At 43.3% G+C, this 19,473-nt stretch overlaps 1 protein-coding gene across 5 annotated transcripts in view; it reads right to left on the minus strand.

Moving 5' to 3' along the window:
• IGDCC4 (immunoglobulin superfamily DCC subclass member 4) overlaps positions 1-19,473 on the minus strand; it is an 80,311-nt gene that overhangs the window by 23,089 nt on the left and 37,749 nt on the right. For 3 of the 5 annotated variants that reach the window (XM_087972851.1, XM_087972848.1, XM_087972847.1), the window contains exons 5-11: positions 18,883-19,022; positions 9,984-10,121; positions 8,834-8,989; positions 6,227-6,637; positions 3,596-3,760; positions 1,712-1,849; positions 209-379 (exon numbers count right to left, since the gene is read on the minus strand). In XM_087972851.1, coding sequence (XP_087828977.1) covers positions 209-379; positions 1,712-1,849; positions 3,596-3,760; positions 6,227-6,637; positions 8,834-8,989; positions 9,984-10,121; positions 18,883-19,022 — 1,319 coding nt within the window. The remainder of the gene's footprint in view (positions 1-208; positions 380-1,711; positions 1,850-3,595; positions 3,761-6,226; positions 6,638-8,833; positions 8,990-9,983; positions 10,122-18,882; positions 19,023-19,473) is intronic. The other 2 variants (XM_087972850.1, XM_087972849.1) reach the window with 1 other exon arrangement.

Raw genomic sequence — 19,473 nt, forward strand, 5'->3', positions numbered from 1 at the left:
AGCTAATTTTCTCCTTCCGTTGCTTAAATTCTTTCCCCCTCTTCTACTAAAAACATTGTTCTCTTAACCGAGTCACTGATCTGGTCCAAATTGCTACCTTTGCTTCCAACCCTGCAGACATCTTGAGAGCCAGGTCCACCTCTTATTTCTGTTTATGCTGCTGGGTCAAACTTGGAAGGGTTCTGAGATAAAACAAGAGACTGCTCACCATGGGTTTGGTTGTCCCGATCTGGAGTGCGGTGCTGAGTCCATTCGGATGGAGCTCCATAGCCCACACTGGTGCTTGCCGCGATCCGAACTTTGTAGATTTTGTTTGGCTGTAATCCGTAAAGCACCAGCTGGGTTTCATTTCCACTGAGCTCCGTTGATGAAATCAGGTCTGGGAAGGGAGAGAAAAAAGAGCCCAAGGATTATTGACGTAACAACAACCAAAAAAAGGGCGTATCAAATAGATTGAACCTTGAATTCTTCCACTTCATCTGTCTAAACCAGAGTTCCCCAGCCTGGAGGGGAGGAGGGGGAAAGAAGGAATGGTTTTGCGGGAGGGGCAGGCATGTGCATGCGTGCGAGCACCTGTTGCTTGTGCGCGTGGGGCCATGAACACCTATGACCCTTGCACAAATGGGGCTGTGTGCACGGATGCATTCAAGCGGCCCTGTTGAGCATAGGCCATGGTCTGATAGTGGGCCATGATCCCATAAGTTGGGCTATCCACGCTCCATCTTAAGGCAAGGGATAGATTTATCACTAAAATACAACCTCAGACATAAAGAAGCTTCAAGTGAGGCACACCTGAATGTTGACATCCCAACTCTCTGGAATCTACTCAGTCTTCAATCCCCAATCACCCTAATCAATTTCACTCAGAATAGAGCTGGAAGGGACCTTGAAAGTCATCTAGCCCAGCTCAAACAGGAGACCCTATACCCAGTCTCTTCTTAAGAACCTCCAGTGATGAAGCACCCACAACTTCTGGTGGCAAGCTGTTCCACTGTCTTCACTGTTAGGAAGTTTTTCCCTAATTCCAGGCTGCTTCTCTCCTTGATCAGTTTCCCTCTTGCCTTTTAGTACTTTGGAAAATAAGTTGACCTCCTCTTTATTGAGGGGAGCTCCTCAAATACTGGAATACTGCTAGAAGGGATCCATCCTAGATAGAATCCATCCTACCTTAACCCAGTCTTCATGGATTTAGGGTGAAGATGGCAGCTATGATGGTGATACTGAAGCTACAAACGTATGAAATTTGCTCACACCGTTGTGATTGCCCCATTGACTTCTTTCATCCCATTGACTTTTTTAAAAATTGTGGACACCAGGAAGAAGGGGTTCCAGAGCAGCATTTCTTAAACTTTCTTCTTCCCTTCCCACTTTTAAAAATTAGGTAAGATTCCATAATGTTGTTTCTAAGGGTTATACTCATCACTATTTATCACATTAAAACGCTGAATGACATAGAATGGCAAATAATTTTGATGCCACAGGCCCCTGAGGGGGATCTTGAGGTGTCTTGAGGAACCCCAAGGAAACAATTTTCCACAGAAGGGGTCTCCAAACTACAACTTTAAGACTTGTGGGCTTCAGCAGAGTTGGCTGGGGAACTCTGGGACTTGAAGTCCACAAGTCTTAAAGTTTCCAACGTTGGAGTGTTCTAGAGTGTCAATAACCAACCATTCCGCATTGTAAGGCCCTCAGACCACCTTCTCTTTCTCACCTTCCTTGAGAGAAGCATACTCAATTTTGTACTTGATGATCTTTCCATTGCTCAGTTCTGAAGGGAGAGGCAGCCATGTTGCCTTGATGTCAGTCGGAGTTGTACTGGACAGGGAAATCTGAGGGGCTCCACCAGGAACTGGAAACGAGCAATAAAAGAAATCACGTCCACCTCAAAAGGACCATCTCAGAATTACAGTAATTCTGCTTGAGATGATATATTTCAATTTGGAGGGCTGTGTCCATCCAGGGATACTGTCAGCCTCAAGATATCTTCACCCCTAACTATCAAGATATCTTCACCCTAACTATTGCTTATTTGTTGCTATGCTCTTTTCTCTCTTTGGCTGTCATGAAACGGTGGGGGAATCTTGGAGGGGAAGAAGGCAGGAGGTGTTTTGCATTCCTTTGCTGGGTTAAGAAAGGGAGGGGATTCTTTGTTTTAACTTTCCATTTCTTCGCTAGCCTCTGTCCTTTTTCTGCGCAGCTGCGAACTTTATCAAAATATGTCAAGGTCACTGACAGTAGCCTCATCATCACCTGGAGATGACCACATGATCCTATTCAGAAGTTTTAATTGGAAGAATCATTTGATCTTTGGAGGGAGGGAGCAATTCTATCCCTTTGTATATGCATTTTACCCGCCAATATCTCAGTTTCGGAATTGATTCTGTTGCTACCATTCAATTTCCAGTAAAAGAATAATTCTGCTCTACACCATGGAGTCTGAGTATTTCTTTCTTGGGATTTAGAAGGAGCACAGTCTGACAGATACATTCCCTGGTTAGCCTAATTTCTCTGGGATATTAAAGAATTCTGGGTAGTTTCTTTGCCTGCATTAGTTAGATGACACAACTCTATCATGTCCATTCCCCAAATACATTTCATTTTTGGAGAGGATAAAATACATTGCATTTATTTTCAGAGTACACAATTAAGATGATAAACTATTTTTCAAGAAAAAGGTGCTGAGTCCTAGAATTCCAACCAACTGGGACTATGTTCCTGATTTCTGATTATCTGTGTACAAAGAGATGTAATAATTACAGGAAATGCATATCTGACATATGTCCTCTTCTCACACACAAACATATCGAGGATTTCTAAGGCTAATTATGAACTGTACTATCAATTGTCTCTTTATTTGCCTTTTAACTTGTTCCGTGTCCAACTGTCAACTCTTAAGACACGTCTCAGATTTACAAAAATAATCTCCAAATTCATCTCATTTAGTTGGAAACCCAAATGGGAGCCAAACCATTCAAGTCACTTGACAAGCTCAACTCTAAAGGTGGTGTAACACAGCAAAACTTCAGATGAGACGAGAAACGTTTTTAAAGGGGAAAAAAACCCAAGAAAGTCCAGCTTTGGGCTATTGTCTTTGGAGATTCTCAGCCTTCCAGGTCATGGCTGTCCCAAAAGGCAACTGGACTTTCTTTGTTTTTCCTTGAAGACGTTTCGCTTCTTATCCAAGAAGCTTCTTCAGTTCTGACTGGATGGTGGAGGATGGAAGGTTTTACATTTCTTTCGGTCAATATCAATCTTTCCATCCTCCCGCCATTCGGTCAGAACTAAAGAAGCTTCTGCAAGATAAAACAAAGTCCAGTTGCCTTTTGGAAAAGCAACTTTGGGACTTTGGTTTTGAACGTTTATAAGCCGCCCCGAGTTGCCTGTGGCCGAGATGGGTGGCAAATAAAGTCTAATAAATAAATAATTTGCTCATTTTTCCCAAGCACAAATCACCTAGACCCATTTCAGCCTAGGTGGGCACTCCTGGAAACCTGCCACATCCTGACCAGGTAAATCCTGGATTATTGACACCTCCAGTTTCAGGTGACTCCTCCCACCCCCCAGGTCAGATCTTCTCAGTTTCTATTCTACAAACCATCTTCCAGGGTCTGAACATTTATGGATGAGGAAGTCCGGCTAGCTCCAAGCTGGGAATAGGCTACCACGTAGAAGATATAGTTGGTGTTGGGTTCCAAGTCTTTCACCGAAAACTCAGTGGTGTCATTATTCACTGCAAACTGGTATTCCATGTTATCAGCACCTAGAGAAGGTACACAACACTGTCAGACAGGGAAAAAAGAAGAAGAAGAAAGTTTTGTTCTTTCTTTAAACGAGTTGCTTTTGTGAGATACTTACAAAAAAGAGGGCTGCACAATTTTAATCCTGGGGGTTTCTTTGTTTTTTTTTTTAATGAAAGAGAGTTAAAAATGTCAGGATGGTAGCCACTACTCTGCAACTGAAGCCCCAATTATTTAAGAAGAGGTATCGTGTAGGGAAAAAAACTGTTGGGCGTTCATCTTGACTATATCTAACTCTCTCCTTTGACCTTTTTTGAAATCCCATTCCTTCTGCAAAGGTCTCTAGGAGTTATGTTGAGAAAACCTTTTAAAGCTCTCCTGCTTAGAGAGGTCTCTATGCCAGGAATGGAGCAGGATTTCAATCTGTATTACAGAAGAGGGGAAAAGCTAAGAAATCAGAAGTGGTATTTAGCAGGTTCTGACCAGTTCTGGAGAACCGGTAGTGGAAATTTTGAGTAGTTCGGAGAACTGGCCAATCCCACCTCTGACTGGCCCCTCCGCCATCTCTTCTCTGCCTCCCGAGTCCCAGCTGATCAAATGGGTCTCCTTTGGTTGCCCTGCACAGGAGAACGGAGCTGGAAAGCAGGTTAGTGGGGTGGGGGTGGGGGGGGGAATGGGGATTTTGCAGTATCCTTCCCTGCCACGCCCACAGAACCGGTAGTAAAAAATGTTTAATCCCACCACTGAATTGAAAATGGATACAAGAGGCCACTGTGAAGCAAACTGCTTTGCTTGCCATGTTTTATCACCCTCGCACAAATCCTTCAAAAGATCCGTAACTTCTCAGCCCTGTCCCTTACAAGCTGCTCCTTCTTTGATTAAAAGTTACTCTCTACTTGGGATGAATAAGTGCGTTAAAAGCTGTTCACCACCAACACCCAATCAATCCATTCAATTAACAATCAGCTAAGTGCTTCAAGTCCTGGATCTTCTTCTGTGCTTAAACACAGAAGACCCACAGTAATGACTTTGAAGACTACATTTCTAAGGCATCCTCCCTAGCGAAGAAGCTTAGTAAATACTGTGGAACTCATAAATACTGATTAAATGTCATCATTCAGAAGGGGGCCTGGAGAATAACCCCGAAGCTGCATCGGCCTAAGCCAAAATATGGTCCAATGTTCAGTTTTCCCAACTGCCAACCAGATACAGCAAGTCCACAAGGTCAACTGATCTGAGAAGCTCATTCTGATAACAGAATAATAGAGTTGGAGGGGACCTTGGAGGTCTTCTAGTCAAACCCCCTGCTGACACAGTTTGCTTGTATTGACTTTTTAATTGTAAACCTTCACTCTCCATTTCTCTCTCCAGTCTGGGGGGCTTGTAGCTCTTTTATATAACAGTTATCATTACGTAGAATACGGAATAACAGAATTGGAAGGGACCTTGGAGGTCTTCTAGTCCAGCCCTGTGCTGTCCCAGACAGTCTATGGGAATTGGATAGTTACTTAGGAATTATGAGCTGTCCCCTTAAGGGAATGCATCATGGTAAATGTAGTCAAAGGTATCCTGGGAAATGTAGTTCACGTCACGTGGCCACGTCTGTAATCCTGATTGGCCACTGAATTGACCCTCGAGGGGTTGGGGGAGGTTTCCCTCCATTCTTGCCTGGACTCATGAACTGATAGCAGCTTTTCTACCACTACGAGATGGGTTAGGAGATAACCATCTTTCACCTGCAAGGCTGACATACAAAGGATTGGTCATTATAGAAGAACTTCATCACAAATGTGAGTTAGGAAGATACCTGATGTACCAATAAATGTACAGCACTTTGTTATGGATGTTTTGTGGAAACATTTATCTATCTGCATCTGCACAGCTACAAATCCACCTCTGTGCATGAGACAGTAAAAGCCCCCTGCTCAAGCAGGAGACCCTGCACCATTCCAAACAAATGGTTTTCCAAAGAGATTGGAAAACCTCCCATGATGGAGCCCCCACAACTTCTGCAAGCCAGCAGAGGAGCCACTAGTTAATTATTCTCCCTGCCAATGATGTTTCTCCTTCGTTCTAGGTTAGCTCTCTCCTTGATTAGTTTCCATCTGTTCCTTCTTGTCAAACAAGGTTATTATACAAATCTAATCATCATCACCATCACCATCACCATCACCATCATCATATGCCCCCATAATCCCTTGAGGGTTGGAGTCTGGGCAACTGAATGGAGCTGGCAGAGTGTTTGCTGGCCGGATGCCCTTCCTGTTCCCAATGCAGAGGTTTTTTTTCCCATCAAGTATATTCTCATTGTGCCCAGAAAGAGAAATATCTGTTTCTACTTAGCATCAAATTCTCAACCTCCTGATTGTGAGGCAAGAGCTTCACCTCTAGGTCACTGCACCACTCCTATTAGACCAATCTAATGCTCCCCTAATTTCTTGCATTAGGATTAGCCCAAAGAGCATATCTTTAGGATACCAGAAACGCACCCAAGGCTTTTTGGTAATGAAGAGAGAATCCAATAATCTGCTCACTGTTGAACTCCGGCCGTTCCCAGGATACCAAGACCGTGGTGCTGGAGAGAGAACTTGCCGTTACCCTCTTCGGAGCGCTGGGAAGGCCTTCCCGCACGATCACCTCTAGCCTGGCCGTAGCACAGGCCATGCCGAGGTGATTTTCAGCCACGCACTGGTAATAGCCAGCGTCGTGCAAGCCGATCTGGTTGATCACGAGGGTACCGCTGCCCTGGATTTTAACCCGTCCTTTAGACAGGAGCCGCTTTCCGTTCCTCGTCCAGTGTAGGGTGGGCAACGGCTCTCCTTCTGCTTTGCAGACAAACCTAGCGGTGCTGGCCCTGGTGCGAGAAATGGTTTCAGGTGCCTGGGAGATTGTAGGAGGAGCTAAGAGATTGAAGAGAAAAAAAAGACACCAAATGAGCATGATGGTTGATTGGAAAGTCTTCTCTTTTTTTAAAGTGTTTTTAAACAGGACAACCTGGCCTATTCAAATATGGGACGGAGCAGACTGTCCCATATTTGTGTAGACCAGGTTGTCCTGACAAGAAACATTTAATCTCTTCCCCTGGTATAGCCAACAAAGCCAGGAGAACCCATGGCTTAAAGCAGGGGTGTCCAACCTTGGCAACTTTAAGACTTGTGGACTTCAACTCCCAGAATTCCTCAGCCAGCAAAGCTGGCTGAGGAATTCTGGGAGTTGAAGTCCACAAGTCTTAAAGTTGCCAAGGTTGGACACCCCTGGCTTAAAGGTTAATACATCTACCAAATATGTAAGCAGGAGGGATGGGTTTCTACCGGTTCGGACCGGTTCAGGTGAACCGGATGTTACATTTGCACCTGGTTCACCGAACCGGTATTTGAACCAACCGGATGGTCTCACCCACCCTGCCCCTCCCCTCCCCTCCCAGGAGTCTCCATGTGGCACATTTTCGATGCCTGTAAGTGCAGGGTCCACATGGAGGCTCTGGGAGGGTGAAAAATGCACTTTCTGGAGGTCTGGAAACGGGCCTGTTTACAGCTTCCGGAGGGCCTCCTGAGCCCGGGAGAGGCCATTTTCGCCAGGCCCTTGGGAAGGCGAAAAACAGCCTTCGCGGAAGTTTTGGTAGGCCACGCCCACCATGACCACGTCCACCCAGCAACTGGGCAGCGAACCAGGTTCAAATCCCAGAAGGGTATGGCTAGCTGAAGAGAGCTAAATAGCTTGAAATAGATCTATTATACTACTAGTCCCCCTTTATTTCTTTGTCGGTAAATATAAATCGCTTTTTCAAAGTTGAGAGACTGTCATCTCTACAAGGGACCCCAGTCCCAAACTTCAAAGTCACCTTTGTGGATAGTCCTCGACTTACAACAGTTCATTTAGTGGTCGTTCAAAGTTACAACGGCACTGAAAAAAAGTGACTTATGACCGTTTCCCACACTTATAATTGTTTCAGCATCCCCATGGCCATGTAATCAAAATTCGGAGGCTTAGCAACTGGTTCAGATTTACAAGGGTTGCAGGCTTAGAATGAACTTGTTCTTAATTCAGGGACTGCCTATATTCTCACAGAGATGGGATGGTTTTTTTTTTAAATTTTCTCTTTCTCTAACACATATGAACACATGTCTTATTTTTCCTTCTAAAATCTTTCATTTGACAATCTTCATCATTACATATAACTGACACTAGATATTGCTCAGTTTAACTAAAGGGCCATCTCACCTTTAAATACTGATATATTTTAAATGAACTAGGCTCGATTTTGATATATTTATGGCTATTCTATCTATGTTGAAGCAGGCTTTTTGAGTAAAAAGGCGAAATATAAAGAAGGTGGCTCCAAGTTATAATCTGCTTTGTTTGGTTTGAGTTTAGCATAAAGATCTACCAGCTGGGGAATCTTGCGTGATGGATCAAGGACCACAAAATAAAAAATATAAATATAAAGGGACAGAAATGCCAAAAGCCTTCCAAATTTTACATGGTTTTTTTTTTTAGCAATCTTCTACCAATTTTTTAGCAAAATTTGTCCCAATTTTGCAGTATTTAATATGCGTGTTCCCATGAAATCTCCTACAATAATTTATTTTTAAAAACCCATTGAACATCCTACAAAATTATTTTAGGAATTCTTTGAATGCAATCTGGGGGCATCAAGGATATCTTGGCATCCAAAAGTACCACTTGTTAATTTCTAGATGAGCATCTAAACCAGTCATCTTTGTAGCTGGAGACCTAAACCAGCCATTGTGCTTATTAAACTATGGCTTGTGATTTAACTCACTAAACAAATCAAGCAGTCTTCATAAAATTCTAGTTGAAATTAAGAGCTTAAAACCCTTAAAGCCAAATTCTTGACTGCCATAGCCAGTGATGATAAGACAGCAGAATCTTTCCTCTGGCAGAAGAAAGAAGAGAGAATCTAAAGAGACAATCACTTCTCTCTCATCCTTCCTGAAAGGTCTGGAGTTAGCAAAAGAACAAATCTGCTATGCCAGGACTATTTGCAACCAGCCTATCCTCCTTCTGAAGTTCCATAGCATAAAAACAAAGGCAACTTAGCAGCTTCACAGAAATGTTGTGTTCTGTGTTCTCACCAAGGACTCGAAGCTCAGCTGCAGCTGTTACAAAGTGCCTGGTTTGGGGTTTGTTGGCCCGACATACGTAGACTCCTGCATGATGAAGCTGAACAGAAAGGATCACAAGGTTGGTCCGTCCTAACACAATCACATCTGTAGAAATCGGATTCCCATCTTTAAAGAAAAAAAACAGAACACCAGACCTTTACGTGGGGTACCAAGTATAGGAGAAAAACATGCAGAGCTGGAGAGAGGGGATGGCGGAATTAAGTACGTCATAAGTTTAGAGTTGCTGAGTTTCCAAAAGCACTTAAAGTCCGACTGCTGAATTTCACTGACCCCTTTCTGGTGCCAATTTAGCGTTGAATTTTAAGTGACAAGATTCTTGTGTATAGGCATGAATAAATCTACTGCAACCTTACATATGGTCCTGGTTCGTTGCTTCTGGCACCAAGACCCCCTAAATCTAAACATACTGAGTTTTGCCATAGATATCGCTGCCTGGACCATGACTGTGTTTCAAATATTCCCCCCCCCCCCCCCCCCCCCCCCCCCCCCCCCCCCCCCCCCCCCCCCCCCCCCCCCCCCCCCCCCCCCCCCTGGCACTACATAAATCTTCTCCACCCATTTTAATTTCTTTCAGGTTCCAAACCAAACCGAGTGAACAACGTTGCTTCCTGCAAAGTTCCTGTCCCTTTGCACTTCCTTTATATCTTATGGGAGGGGCAATCACCTCCAAGCCTTACTCCTGAGTTGCCCCTTTTGTCTTAACTGCTCTTGCCTTCTGGCAGCTCTGTGCACATGCACACTGGGCTCCATTCTGTATCAGACACAGGTTTACCTGTGTCCTCAGGGTCACCTGGGTGGTGCTCCTGGTTCCTGTAGTCTGCAATTCTTCCTCTGGAAATCCATTCCCCCACCATTCAAAGGGTGTTCATCCCAAATCGCCTAGCTAAAAATCTGTAGCAATTCTCAATCATCCATCTCATGGTTGTCCCAAAGGTGCTTTTGCAAGAGGGAACTGGATTTTCTTGTTTTTTTTAGAATAGACATTGCATGTAGAATGCAATGTCTATTTAAAACAACAACAACAACAACAGCCAGATTTTAAGACCAAAAGGTCTTGGAAAGGCATCTTGGCATCAGAAAAGGTATTAATTTCATTTACCTTCCCGTATCCAAGAGATGAAAGGTGTGGGATTTGCTGATGCGACACACTCCATCACAACAGTGTCTCCAATCACCACTGTGGCATTCTCTGGTGCAGTGATAATGACCACATCACTCATCATTGGTTGTTGGTGACCTAGGGCAACAAAATTCAGATTTACTTTCCCCCACCTCCATTCCCCATACACACATGTCTATCAGAATGTTTTCACCAAAGCATCGCATAAAAAAAGAAAAGTTTTTGAAGTCCAGTGTTCAAGGTTTGCATGAGAATGAAGGTCTTAGATAATGACTAACACTCCTATAAAATCTACATCACATACAAATGCAAGAACTTCCTTCCATGGTGAATTTTTCTAGTTTTCATTTTTGGGAATGAAAGAAGGAGAGGAAGGGGAAGGAAAGAAAAGATGGAGGAAGAGGAGTGGAGACAAGGGTAGGGGAATGAAGAAAAGGATGGGAGGGAGCAGAGGGGAGGAGAGGAAGGAAGGAAGTTAGTTGAAAGATATAAAAGAGAGGGAGAAAATAGGGATATCTCAAATCTTGTGAAATGACTAGGTAAAGGTAAAGGTTCCCCTCGCACATAATACGTGCTAGTCATTTCCAACTCTAGGGGGTGGTGCTCATCTCCGTTACAAAGCCGAAGAGTCAGTGCTGTCCAAAGACGTCTCCATGGTCCTTGTGGCCAGCATGACTAAATGCCGAAGGCGCATGGAACACTGCTACCTTCCCACCAAAGGGGTCCCCATTTTTCTACTTGCATTTTTTACATGCTTTCGAACTGCTAGGTTGGCAGAAGCTGGGACAAGTAACGGGAGCTCACTCCATTACACAGCACTAGGGATTCGAACCGCCAAACTGCCGACTTTTCTGATGGGCAAGCTCAGTGTCTTAGCCACTGAGCCACCACGTCCTTTACTACATCTCCCCAAATTTCACAGAGTTAGCTACACTTGTAGGAGTTCAGTCATGATGAATTCAATTTGGACCCTTGTCCCCAGATGCTCTGTGTTCCATCCTTCTGTATTGAAAACATTTTCTCCAATGTATGAACTTGAGAAAAAAAAAACTTTGATTACTTTAAGCAGATATTCTTAATGCTCAGCTATAATTTCTTTCTTCTCCTGCTCAATTCACTCCCTGTCCTCAATTCATTCACCTTGGGAGTTTTTGGCCTAAATCTCCCACAGGCTATTAAAGTCACAGAAAAACTTGTGGCTCTCTGTTAAAAAATAAATAAATCAGGATTCATTTCTCTCCCTTTTTACCAATTAAGCCATTTTTTACCCAACTTGCTTGATTTAAACTTGCCTTAATAACTTGCTTTAATAACTTGAATGCTAGCATTTATTTTTTGGGGGAGGCAAAGAAAGTCCAAGTCTTATGAAGCAGATAAAAACAGTGCCTTGCTCTTAAAAGAGGAAAAACTAAACAAATACTTGGCTGGATTCCTTCCATCCATTCACACTCCAAATCCACAATTGTTTGGGGAGTAAACAAATGCGCATATAATTCTCAGTTTCCCCCTCCCACTAATTAAATTTTCTCCCGACCAACCAATTTTCTACCGCTTAAGTTCCTAATTAAATAGATTCACGCTTGCAAAATCCTTTCGAGATGAAATAGGAGGGTTCCTATACAAAACTGTGTTTAATTTCTCTCGCCATAGTAGGCTGTCCTCGGGCCCAACATCCTTTCTGGGGAATCCACAGGGAGTCAAAAAAAGTCAAAATGTGATCGAAGCCCCACCTGTACTGCCTCTCTTGAACAGCTGTCCAGACCAGTAGCATTTGCAAAAGATTTCACGTCAACTGCTAACTTCCTTCTCGCTTTCTGAGCAACCAGGAAAGAAGAAGAAAAAATCACAGATGGATGTTTTCCCCCCTCTCTTCTCCTCTCCTGAACAGCTGCTCAAAGCCTGAATCCATCCATCCCCAGGGAAGTTGTGGGTTGCTCGGGAGGGGGGCTTCAACAAAATGTCGAGCTTCTGTTCAAGAAAAGGACGGGAAAGTTCACAGCTAAGCGCCAAGCCTACCTAGTTGTCCTATCCGTTTTCTCTCTTCCTCTTGAGATGCTGAACCCAAGGGAGATCCAGCACTTTTTCTACAACTTTGACCCCACTAGGGTTGCTGAGAGACAACATGAATATTATGTGCTGCACACAGGGTTGTAATGCACTGTAGAGCATGGAATCTCAAACTGGGACTGGAGAATTGGATGTGGCTCTTCCATGTAGGGTTGGGTTCCTTCTGTAGCAGAAGGAAACCTGGAAGCATCTTTTCTGACTCACAATTTTTATTTCTGAATTTAATTTACAGCACTAGCACTACAGCATTTTAAGACTTACATATCACTCCACAGTGCTTTACAGCACTTCTGAGTACTTTACAAAATGTCAGCATTTTACCCCCGACAATTGGGGCCCTCATTTTACCGATCTCGGAAGGATGGAAGGCTGAGTCAACCTTGAGCTGATCAGGATCGAATTGCTGACAGTGGGCAGAGCCTGCAATACTGCACTGTATTGACTGTAGAGAAAGGCAAACTCCACCACACTCAAGATCTAGTGATCCTGCTCTCTAGACACCATAGCCAATTACACTGAAAGCCACCAAGAGATCAAGTACAACTATGACAAAAGCACTTCTCCGGTCTTCTACCTTCGCAAAAAGTCATCAACAAGTGTAATCAACGTTGCCTCATACTTTGTCCAGCCTGAAAAGGGGCCAGATACAACCATCCCTGGAAAGAGAAGGTTGGAGATGGGATGAAAACTGTCCTGAATTGGAGACTGGATGAAAACTGTCCAGCAATGATGTCTTGAAGAAGATGAATTCAGAGATCTTGGTAGTACTACCTGGACCATACTACCTGTCATTTCCCAAGTGGCTTTCCTAAGCCAGAAGAGACATGGGTCTTAATAACCAGTTGGTCTATGAACAATCCCTGTCCATCTCCTCAAGAGTTGTATATTTAAACTCATCCTGGCTTGTCCAACATCCAATTTCCCTCAAGGTATTCAAAGAATGGCTTTATAAAGGAGTGAAGGAAGTTTAGCTTTGAGGATTGCTGATAGATTCTGCGGAGTCTCTGATCTTTTTTTTTTTTTAATTCTATACTGTGAGGTCCTGTAAAGACCTCTGAAAGGTCCCGAAAGCAACAGACCAGCCTTTAAATGCATGCCAGGATGCCAGGCTCTAAAGAACCACAGATGTGCCAGGAAACTGGCAGAGACAATATCATAGATGTGCAACATCTTCTCAGCAGGGACAGGTGTTCCTTGAGAATTTGGGAGTGAATGTGTGGCTATTGGAGAGGATGCGCAGAGTTTGCTGTTGGCAGAATTTCATTTAAACTGACAGATCTAATTGCTTGCTATGGTCATGCCCCACAGAAACATGTTTTCTGCGTAAAATATTTGTACAAGATCAGAGTGTCAAAATAGAACTAGCAGCATGCAAAGCTGCCTTATTTTTTCCCCCCAGGAGAAAGCATGGGGGCAGGAAGAAAGCAGAAGTAGGCACGGCAAGGGTTAGTACCACTTTATAATGCCTTGGTATAAGACCACACTGGAAATATTGCATCCAGTTTTGGTTGCCACAATATAAAAAAGATGCTGAGATGCTAGAAAAAGAGTGTAGGGAAGAGCACCGAAGATGATTAGGGGACTGGAGGCTAAAAAACATGAAGAATAGTTGCAGGAATTGGGTATGGCTAGTTTAATGAAAAGAAGGATTAGGGGTGACATGATAGCAGTGTTTCAATATCTCGGGGTTGCCACAAAGAAGAGAGGGTCAGCCTATTCTTATAAGCACCCAAAATCAGGACAAGAAGCAATGGGTAGAAACTAATCAAGGAGAGACGCAACCTGGAACTAAGGAGAAATTTCCTAACAGTTAGAACAATTAATCAATGGAATGACTTGCCTCCAGCAGGTGTGGATGCTCCAACACTGAAGGCTTTTAAGGAGAGACTGGACAGCCACTTGTTTGAAATGGTTTCCAGGGGTTGGACTGGAAGACCTTCAAGGTCCTTTCCAACTCAGTTATTCTGGTATCTTCTGAAGGCATGTCATGGGAGCAATGACAAAATGACCACCATGGAGTCATTTTATCACATTAGCAGAATAACAGAATAAAAGAGACCTTGTAGGTCAACTAGTCCAACCCTCCCCACCCACCCAAGCAGGAGACCCGGCACTATTTCTGACAGACGGCAGTCCAGTCTCTTCTTGAAAGCCTCCAGTGATGAAGCTCCCACAACTTCTGAACGCAACTTCTGTTCCATGGGTTGGTGGTTCCCACGGTCAGAAAGTTTCTCCTTATTTCCAGGTTGAATTTCTCCTTGATCAGTTTCCGTCCATTATTCCTTGTCTGGCCTTCAGGGCCTGGGAAAATAGCTTGACCCCTTCCTCCTCTCTGTGGCAGTCCCTCAAATATTGGAAGACGGCTATCCTGTCTCCCCTGGTCCTTCACTCTAAGAAAAGAAGATGATGCCACTATGAGCCATGCCCATGAAATCTCCCATGACATATTGGAAAGCTCAAAGGTCCCATGAAATATTGAAACACCCCTCAAATATTGGAACCATGTCCCCTGCTCAAGCCTCAACAGTGGGCAACCTTAGGTGAGGAGCTCAACTGGTCTTCCCTATTCCTCCTTTTAAGCAACTGAGGGCAGATGGGCACACAGCAGTGGCATGCAGGTTCTCCCTGTTTTTATTTCTTTGCGGGCTTCTGGAAACAAACAATATTTTAAAAGAATCTGTCCCAAAATAATGCATGTTATATTCTGTTTAATATATAGACACACTATATTTCTATCGAAACCTTCATTGCCGGGTTAGAAAAATCAAATTCAGGCACCAGATTGGATTTGGCAAATTAAATATCTCTGTGTAATTTCTCTTGACTTAATTCATTCCATAATATTGACTTTTATGAAGTGACTCTCCTTCTGCTAATGGAAGAGGTTAATGGGATGTACAAAGGACAGTGCCTTCAGCTGAAACCCATCAAAGTCACCCCAACTAAGGGACCGAGAGTTGTTGACCTCAATTTCTCCAGAGGGCAGAACTAAGATGAGAAATTGGTTTGCAAAATGAAGAAGGCTTCTCTGGCCAGCTATAGTCGGGTTCTGGCATGTCAACAGACATAACTGACATATTTCCAAGTGTAGCTTCCAAGACACAAAGACTCTAAACTTGAGGACAAGAATCAAATAACTTGACCAGAGGTTTCATGGGTCACACACTTTGATGTTCAGGTGAAGAACATTATCTGACCAGGGTTACTTTAACTTTGACTATTTTCTTTCCCTCGACCACAACTTCTCAGTTTCTTCCTGGGTTGGAGGAAATGTCTTTTTGCAAAAGCCCCTCGCAGTCTCATTCTGCTTTGGAATGCAGCTTCCCAAGAAATGTCTGGAACTTAATACGGAGCAGACTGCCCAGCTTTGTGTGTAACATCTGCCTTGTGCGTAACAACTGCTCAAATCCTTGCTACCAACAAGGCAGAAAACACCACAACACGACCTTTTCAACCTCGGCTTTAAAATAGCATCTAATCCAAGAGGGGAAAAAGGCATCCATGCCATCCATCCATAGAAGCAAAACAAAGACTTTTTTTTAAGTACATGAAGAACAGTTGTAGGAATTGGGCATGCCTAATCTAATGAATAGAAGGCCTGGAGTGACATGATAGAAGTCTTCCAATATTTGTGGGGCTGCCAGAAATATTGTAAGCAGGGGCAACCTATTCTCCAAACCAGAGGTGGGTATTTAGCAGGTTCTGACCAGTTCTGAAGAACCAGTGGCGGAAATTTTGGGTAGTTCGGAGAACCAGCAAATACCACCTCTGACTGGAGGTTTTACAATTTCCTTCCTCTGCCACACCCACCAAGCCATGCCCACAGAACCGGTAGCAAAACAACTTGAATCCCACCACTGCTCCAAACCATCTGAAGATAGAAGAAGCAGCAATGGATGGAAACGAATTGAGGAGAAAACCATTCTAGAACTAAGGAGAAATTTCCTAATGGTTAAAACAGTTTATCAGTGGAATTAATCACAAGAGACTGGACAGCCACTTATCTGGAATGGTATAGTGTCTCCTACTTGAGCAGGGGGTTAGACTAGAAGACCTCTAAGGTCCCTTCCAACTCTGTTATTCTTTGTTGTATGTTCTGTGTATTATACTAGGTCTTTCCACTTTGTTTCGGTCTAACAATGGCTGAAACCCCCAAATCAATTGTTGCCAGTGTATGAAACACCCTGAGAAGAGAAGATTTGCACAGCCTCCCTGAAACCCAGATAAACCTCAGCAAGTTTCACTGGAAGAGATTTTAATTGGGCTTTCCCCCAAATCTCTTTTGACTATTCTTTGAGATACAGTGAGAAAGAATGAATCAGAAGAGGTCCCATTTCCCTTCATTTTTGTGTTGTTTGTTTTACAATACAAAAAAATGTCCACAGAAAGAAGACGTAGGAAAAAGATGAAGGTAGATGGAAACAAGGACTAACGTTGGATTCTACCGTGACGTTCCAAAATGTATAAATAATGATGATTTCTGAATAAATTGATCACCACTTTAACAAAATGAGTTTGATTTTGCAATTGTCGTATAAGCAAAATACAGTTATTCAGCTGCAGGAGGAAAGATGTAAGTAACTGCTGAGGATTTCAGCCTAAAACTGCAGTGGAAGCTCTTGAAACTGGGTTAGGAATCCTGATTTCCAATTAGTGAAGTTTCTCCTGCTGCTTGGTGTTGTAGGGCAGGATTTCCAAGCCAGTACACATTTTCCTAGACAGCAGGCAATAATTCTTTCAAACCAGGGGGAGTTCTTCCAAAAATAAATTAAGGCTAGGGCAAGGCCATAGGTTGGGTAAGGATGAAGACTCCATTGGATGAATCATTTCATTCATTCATTAATGACAACTCCAATTGCTCAAAAGGAAGTCCAACTTACTGAAAAGGTAGGGGCATCCTTCAGCTGGAGGATTATGAACTTGGGAAAAAAATTCAGCCACGTTTGTTAGTCCTTGGATGGGAGGAAGTGGTTGGGCCCAGATGTGGGATGAAAGTTGCATATTGTTGCCAAGAACTGTATGAACAGAATAACAGAGTTGGAAGAGACCTCTTCTAGTCCAAACCCCCGTTCAAGCATATCATTCCAGCTAAGTGTCTGCCCAGTTTCTTCTTAAAAGCCTCCAGTGATGGAGCACCCACAACTTCTGTTTAATTGTTCTCACTGTCAGGAAATTTCTCCTTGGTTCAAGGTTGCTTCTCTCCTTGATTAGTTTCCATCCATTGTTTTTTTTCTTTGACCAAAAAGTTGAGTCCCTCTTTGTGGCAGCCCCTCAAATATTGGAACACTGCTACCATTTCACCCCTAGCTCTTCTTTTCACTAGATTAGACATACCCAATTCCTGCAATCATTCTTCATAGGTTTTAGCCTCCAGGCCCTTAACCATATAATAATTATTAATCATCTGATAGTCTAGTAAATGCCTGAATGAAGGTTCTGATGGGTCTGCAAATCCACATTGGAGAAAACCTTGCCATAGCTCTGCAGTTGTCTTTGTGTTAAACCGTGTTTGTACAGGAAGGGTGCTTTTGCATAAAAGAGATTATTCCATCAGCTGCCCTTGGCCATCCCTGATAGCTTTGGAAAGAAGGCAGCCAGCAAGCAGCTTAGCCATCTGCTGGAGATGTCAAGATGTCAACCCTTTTCGAGGTCCCAAACTTGAAAAAGACAGCCAGGCAAGAAAAGCAGCCAAACCAAGCATTCATCGTTCACAGATGTGTCTTCTCATCCATATTCTTTCTGCTTTTGCATGGAAGCACTGAAGCTGGGGGGAGAAATACACTTCCCTCGGAGGGCTTGGTGACAGTTTAAAACTGCAGTTGTCAATTAATGCTTTTTAGGAAACAGAAAAGCATGAGTTCGCTGTCATTTTCTTGGCACTAATTTTCACCAGTGGATTAAAAAAAAAAATCCTCTTCCAATTTTCAGCCTAAGCATTCTTTCCAGATCTAAGTTTTCCAATTGAGAAAATGTTTTCCCCTCACCCCACAGAAGGAGGCAGTTAACATCATGAATGCCCTGATATCATCATGAACATCATTAAAACGAAATAACGGAATAACCTGCCTCATTTTCAAGACGACAGAATGATATTATACATCTTCCCAGGCAGGTTTCTCATCCCATAATATGACCTAATTTGAAATGTTCAACTTTACTCCAGCGTGTTGTGAGAATCTCGCTCTTGTGGTTTGCAAATCATGGTTTATGGCTTAGTATGACATATGAACACAATAAAAATAGTGGCTCATTCCATGAATCGTGGTTAGACAAATTATGACTTGGTTGAACGTGTGAACACAATTGAACAAATCACCTAAAATGCAGCTAAGGGAAAACCCTGTGTGGCTCAGTAATTGTAGTCCTTCCCCTTCCTATCTTAGCTTCCTGGCTGAAATGTCACATCTACACATGATAAATTAAACCAGGATCCCATGTATAATTCTACTGCATTTTAGAGCATAAATGAGGAACTCCATTTATACTTAGGAAGAATGTTGCTTAAACCCATGGCGGTTTGAATCCCTAGCGCCACGTCACAGACTGAGTTCCAGTTCCTTGTCCCAGCTTCTGCCAATCTAGCAGTTCAAAAGCATGTAAAAAAAATGCAAGTAGAAAAACAGGGACCACTTTGGTGGGAAAGTAACAGCGTTCCGGGCACCTTCAGTGTTTAGTCATGCCGGCCACATGACCACGGAGATGTCTTCGGACAGTGCTGGCTCTTTGGCTTTGTAACGGAGATGAGCACCACCCCCTAGAGCTGGAAACGACTAGCATGTATGTGTGAAGGGAACCTTTACCTTTACCTTACCTTTACCTTTTAAGAGAGTGAGGGGAGCATCCAGGCTGTAGCGTCTTCCTGCTACATTGGTTGCCACACAATGGTAGACCCCAGCATCTCCTTCCTGGACATCTGTGATCTGAAGGACACCATTTGGAAGGACGATGAACCTACGAACCCAAGGATGAAGAAGAAAGATCAATTCCTACACTGGATCAAATCAAGATTTTGGGCTTGGACAACCTTGAACTATGCCACCAATGGTTGGACTTAAATCCAAAAATAAATAAAATACAACAATACCCTAGAAAGTGTGCAAGGAAGACCAGCAAAGATGATAAAGGATCTAGAGGCTAAATTAGAATCAGAAGGGACCTTGGAGGTCTTCTAGTCCAGCCCCTTGCTCAAACAGGAGATCCTACACCATTCCAGACAAGTGACTGTCTAGTCTCTTCCTAAAAACCTCCAGTGATGGAGCACCCACGATTTCTGGTGGCAAGCTGTTCCACTGGTTGATTGTCCTCACTCTTAGGAAGTTTCTCCTCAATTCCAGGTTGCTTCTTTCCTTGATTAGTTTCCATCCATTGTTTCTTGTCCTGCCCCAGTGCTTTGGAAAATAAA

This window comes from Notechis scutatus, chromosome 11 (assembly GCF_049901735.1).
Source record: "Notechis scutatus isolate UNSWTSFEM ecotype Mainland chromosome 11, rNotScu1.2, whole genome shotgun sequence".
NCBI classification, from domain to species: domain Eukaryota; kingdom Metazoa; phylum Chordata; class Lepidosauria; order Squamata; family Elapidae; genus Notechis; species Notechis scutatus.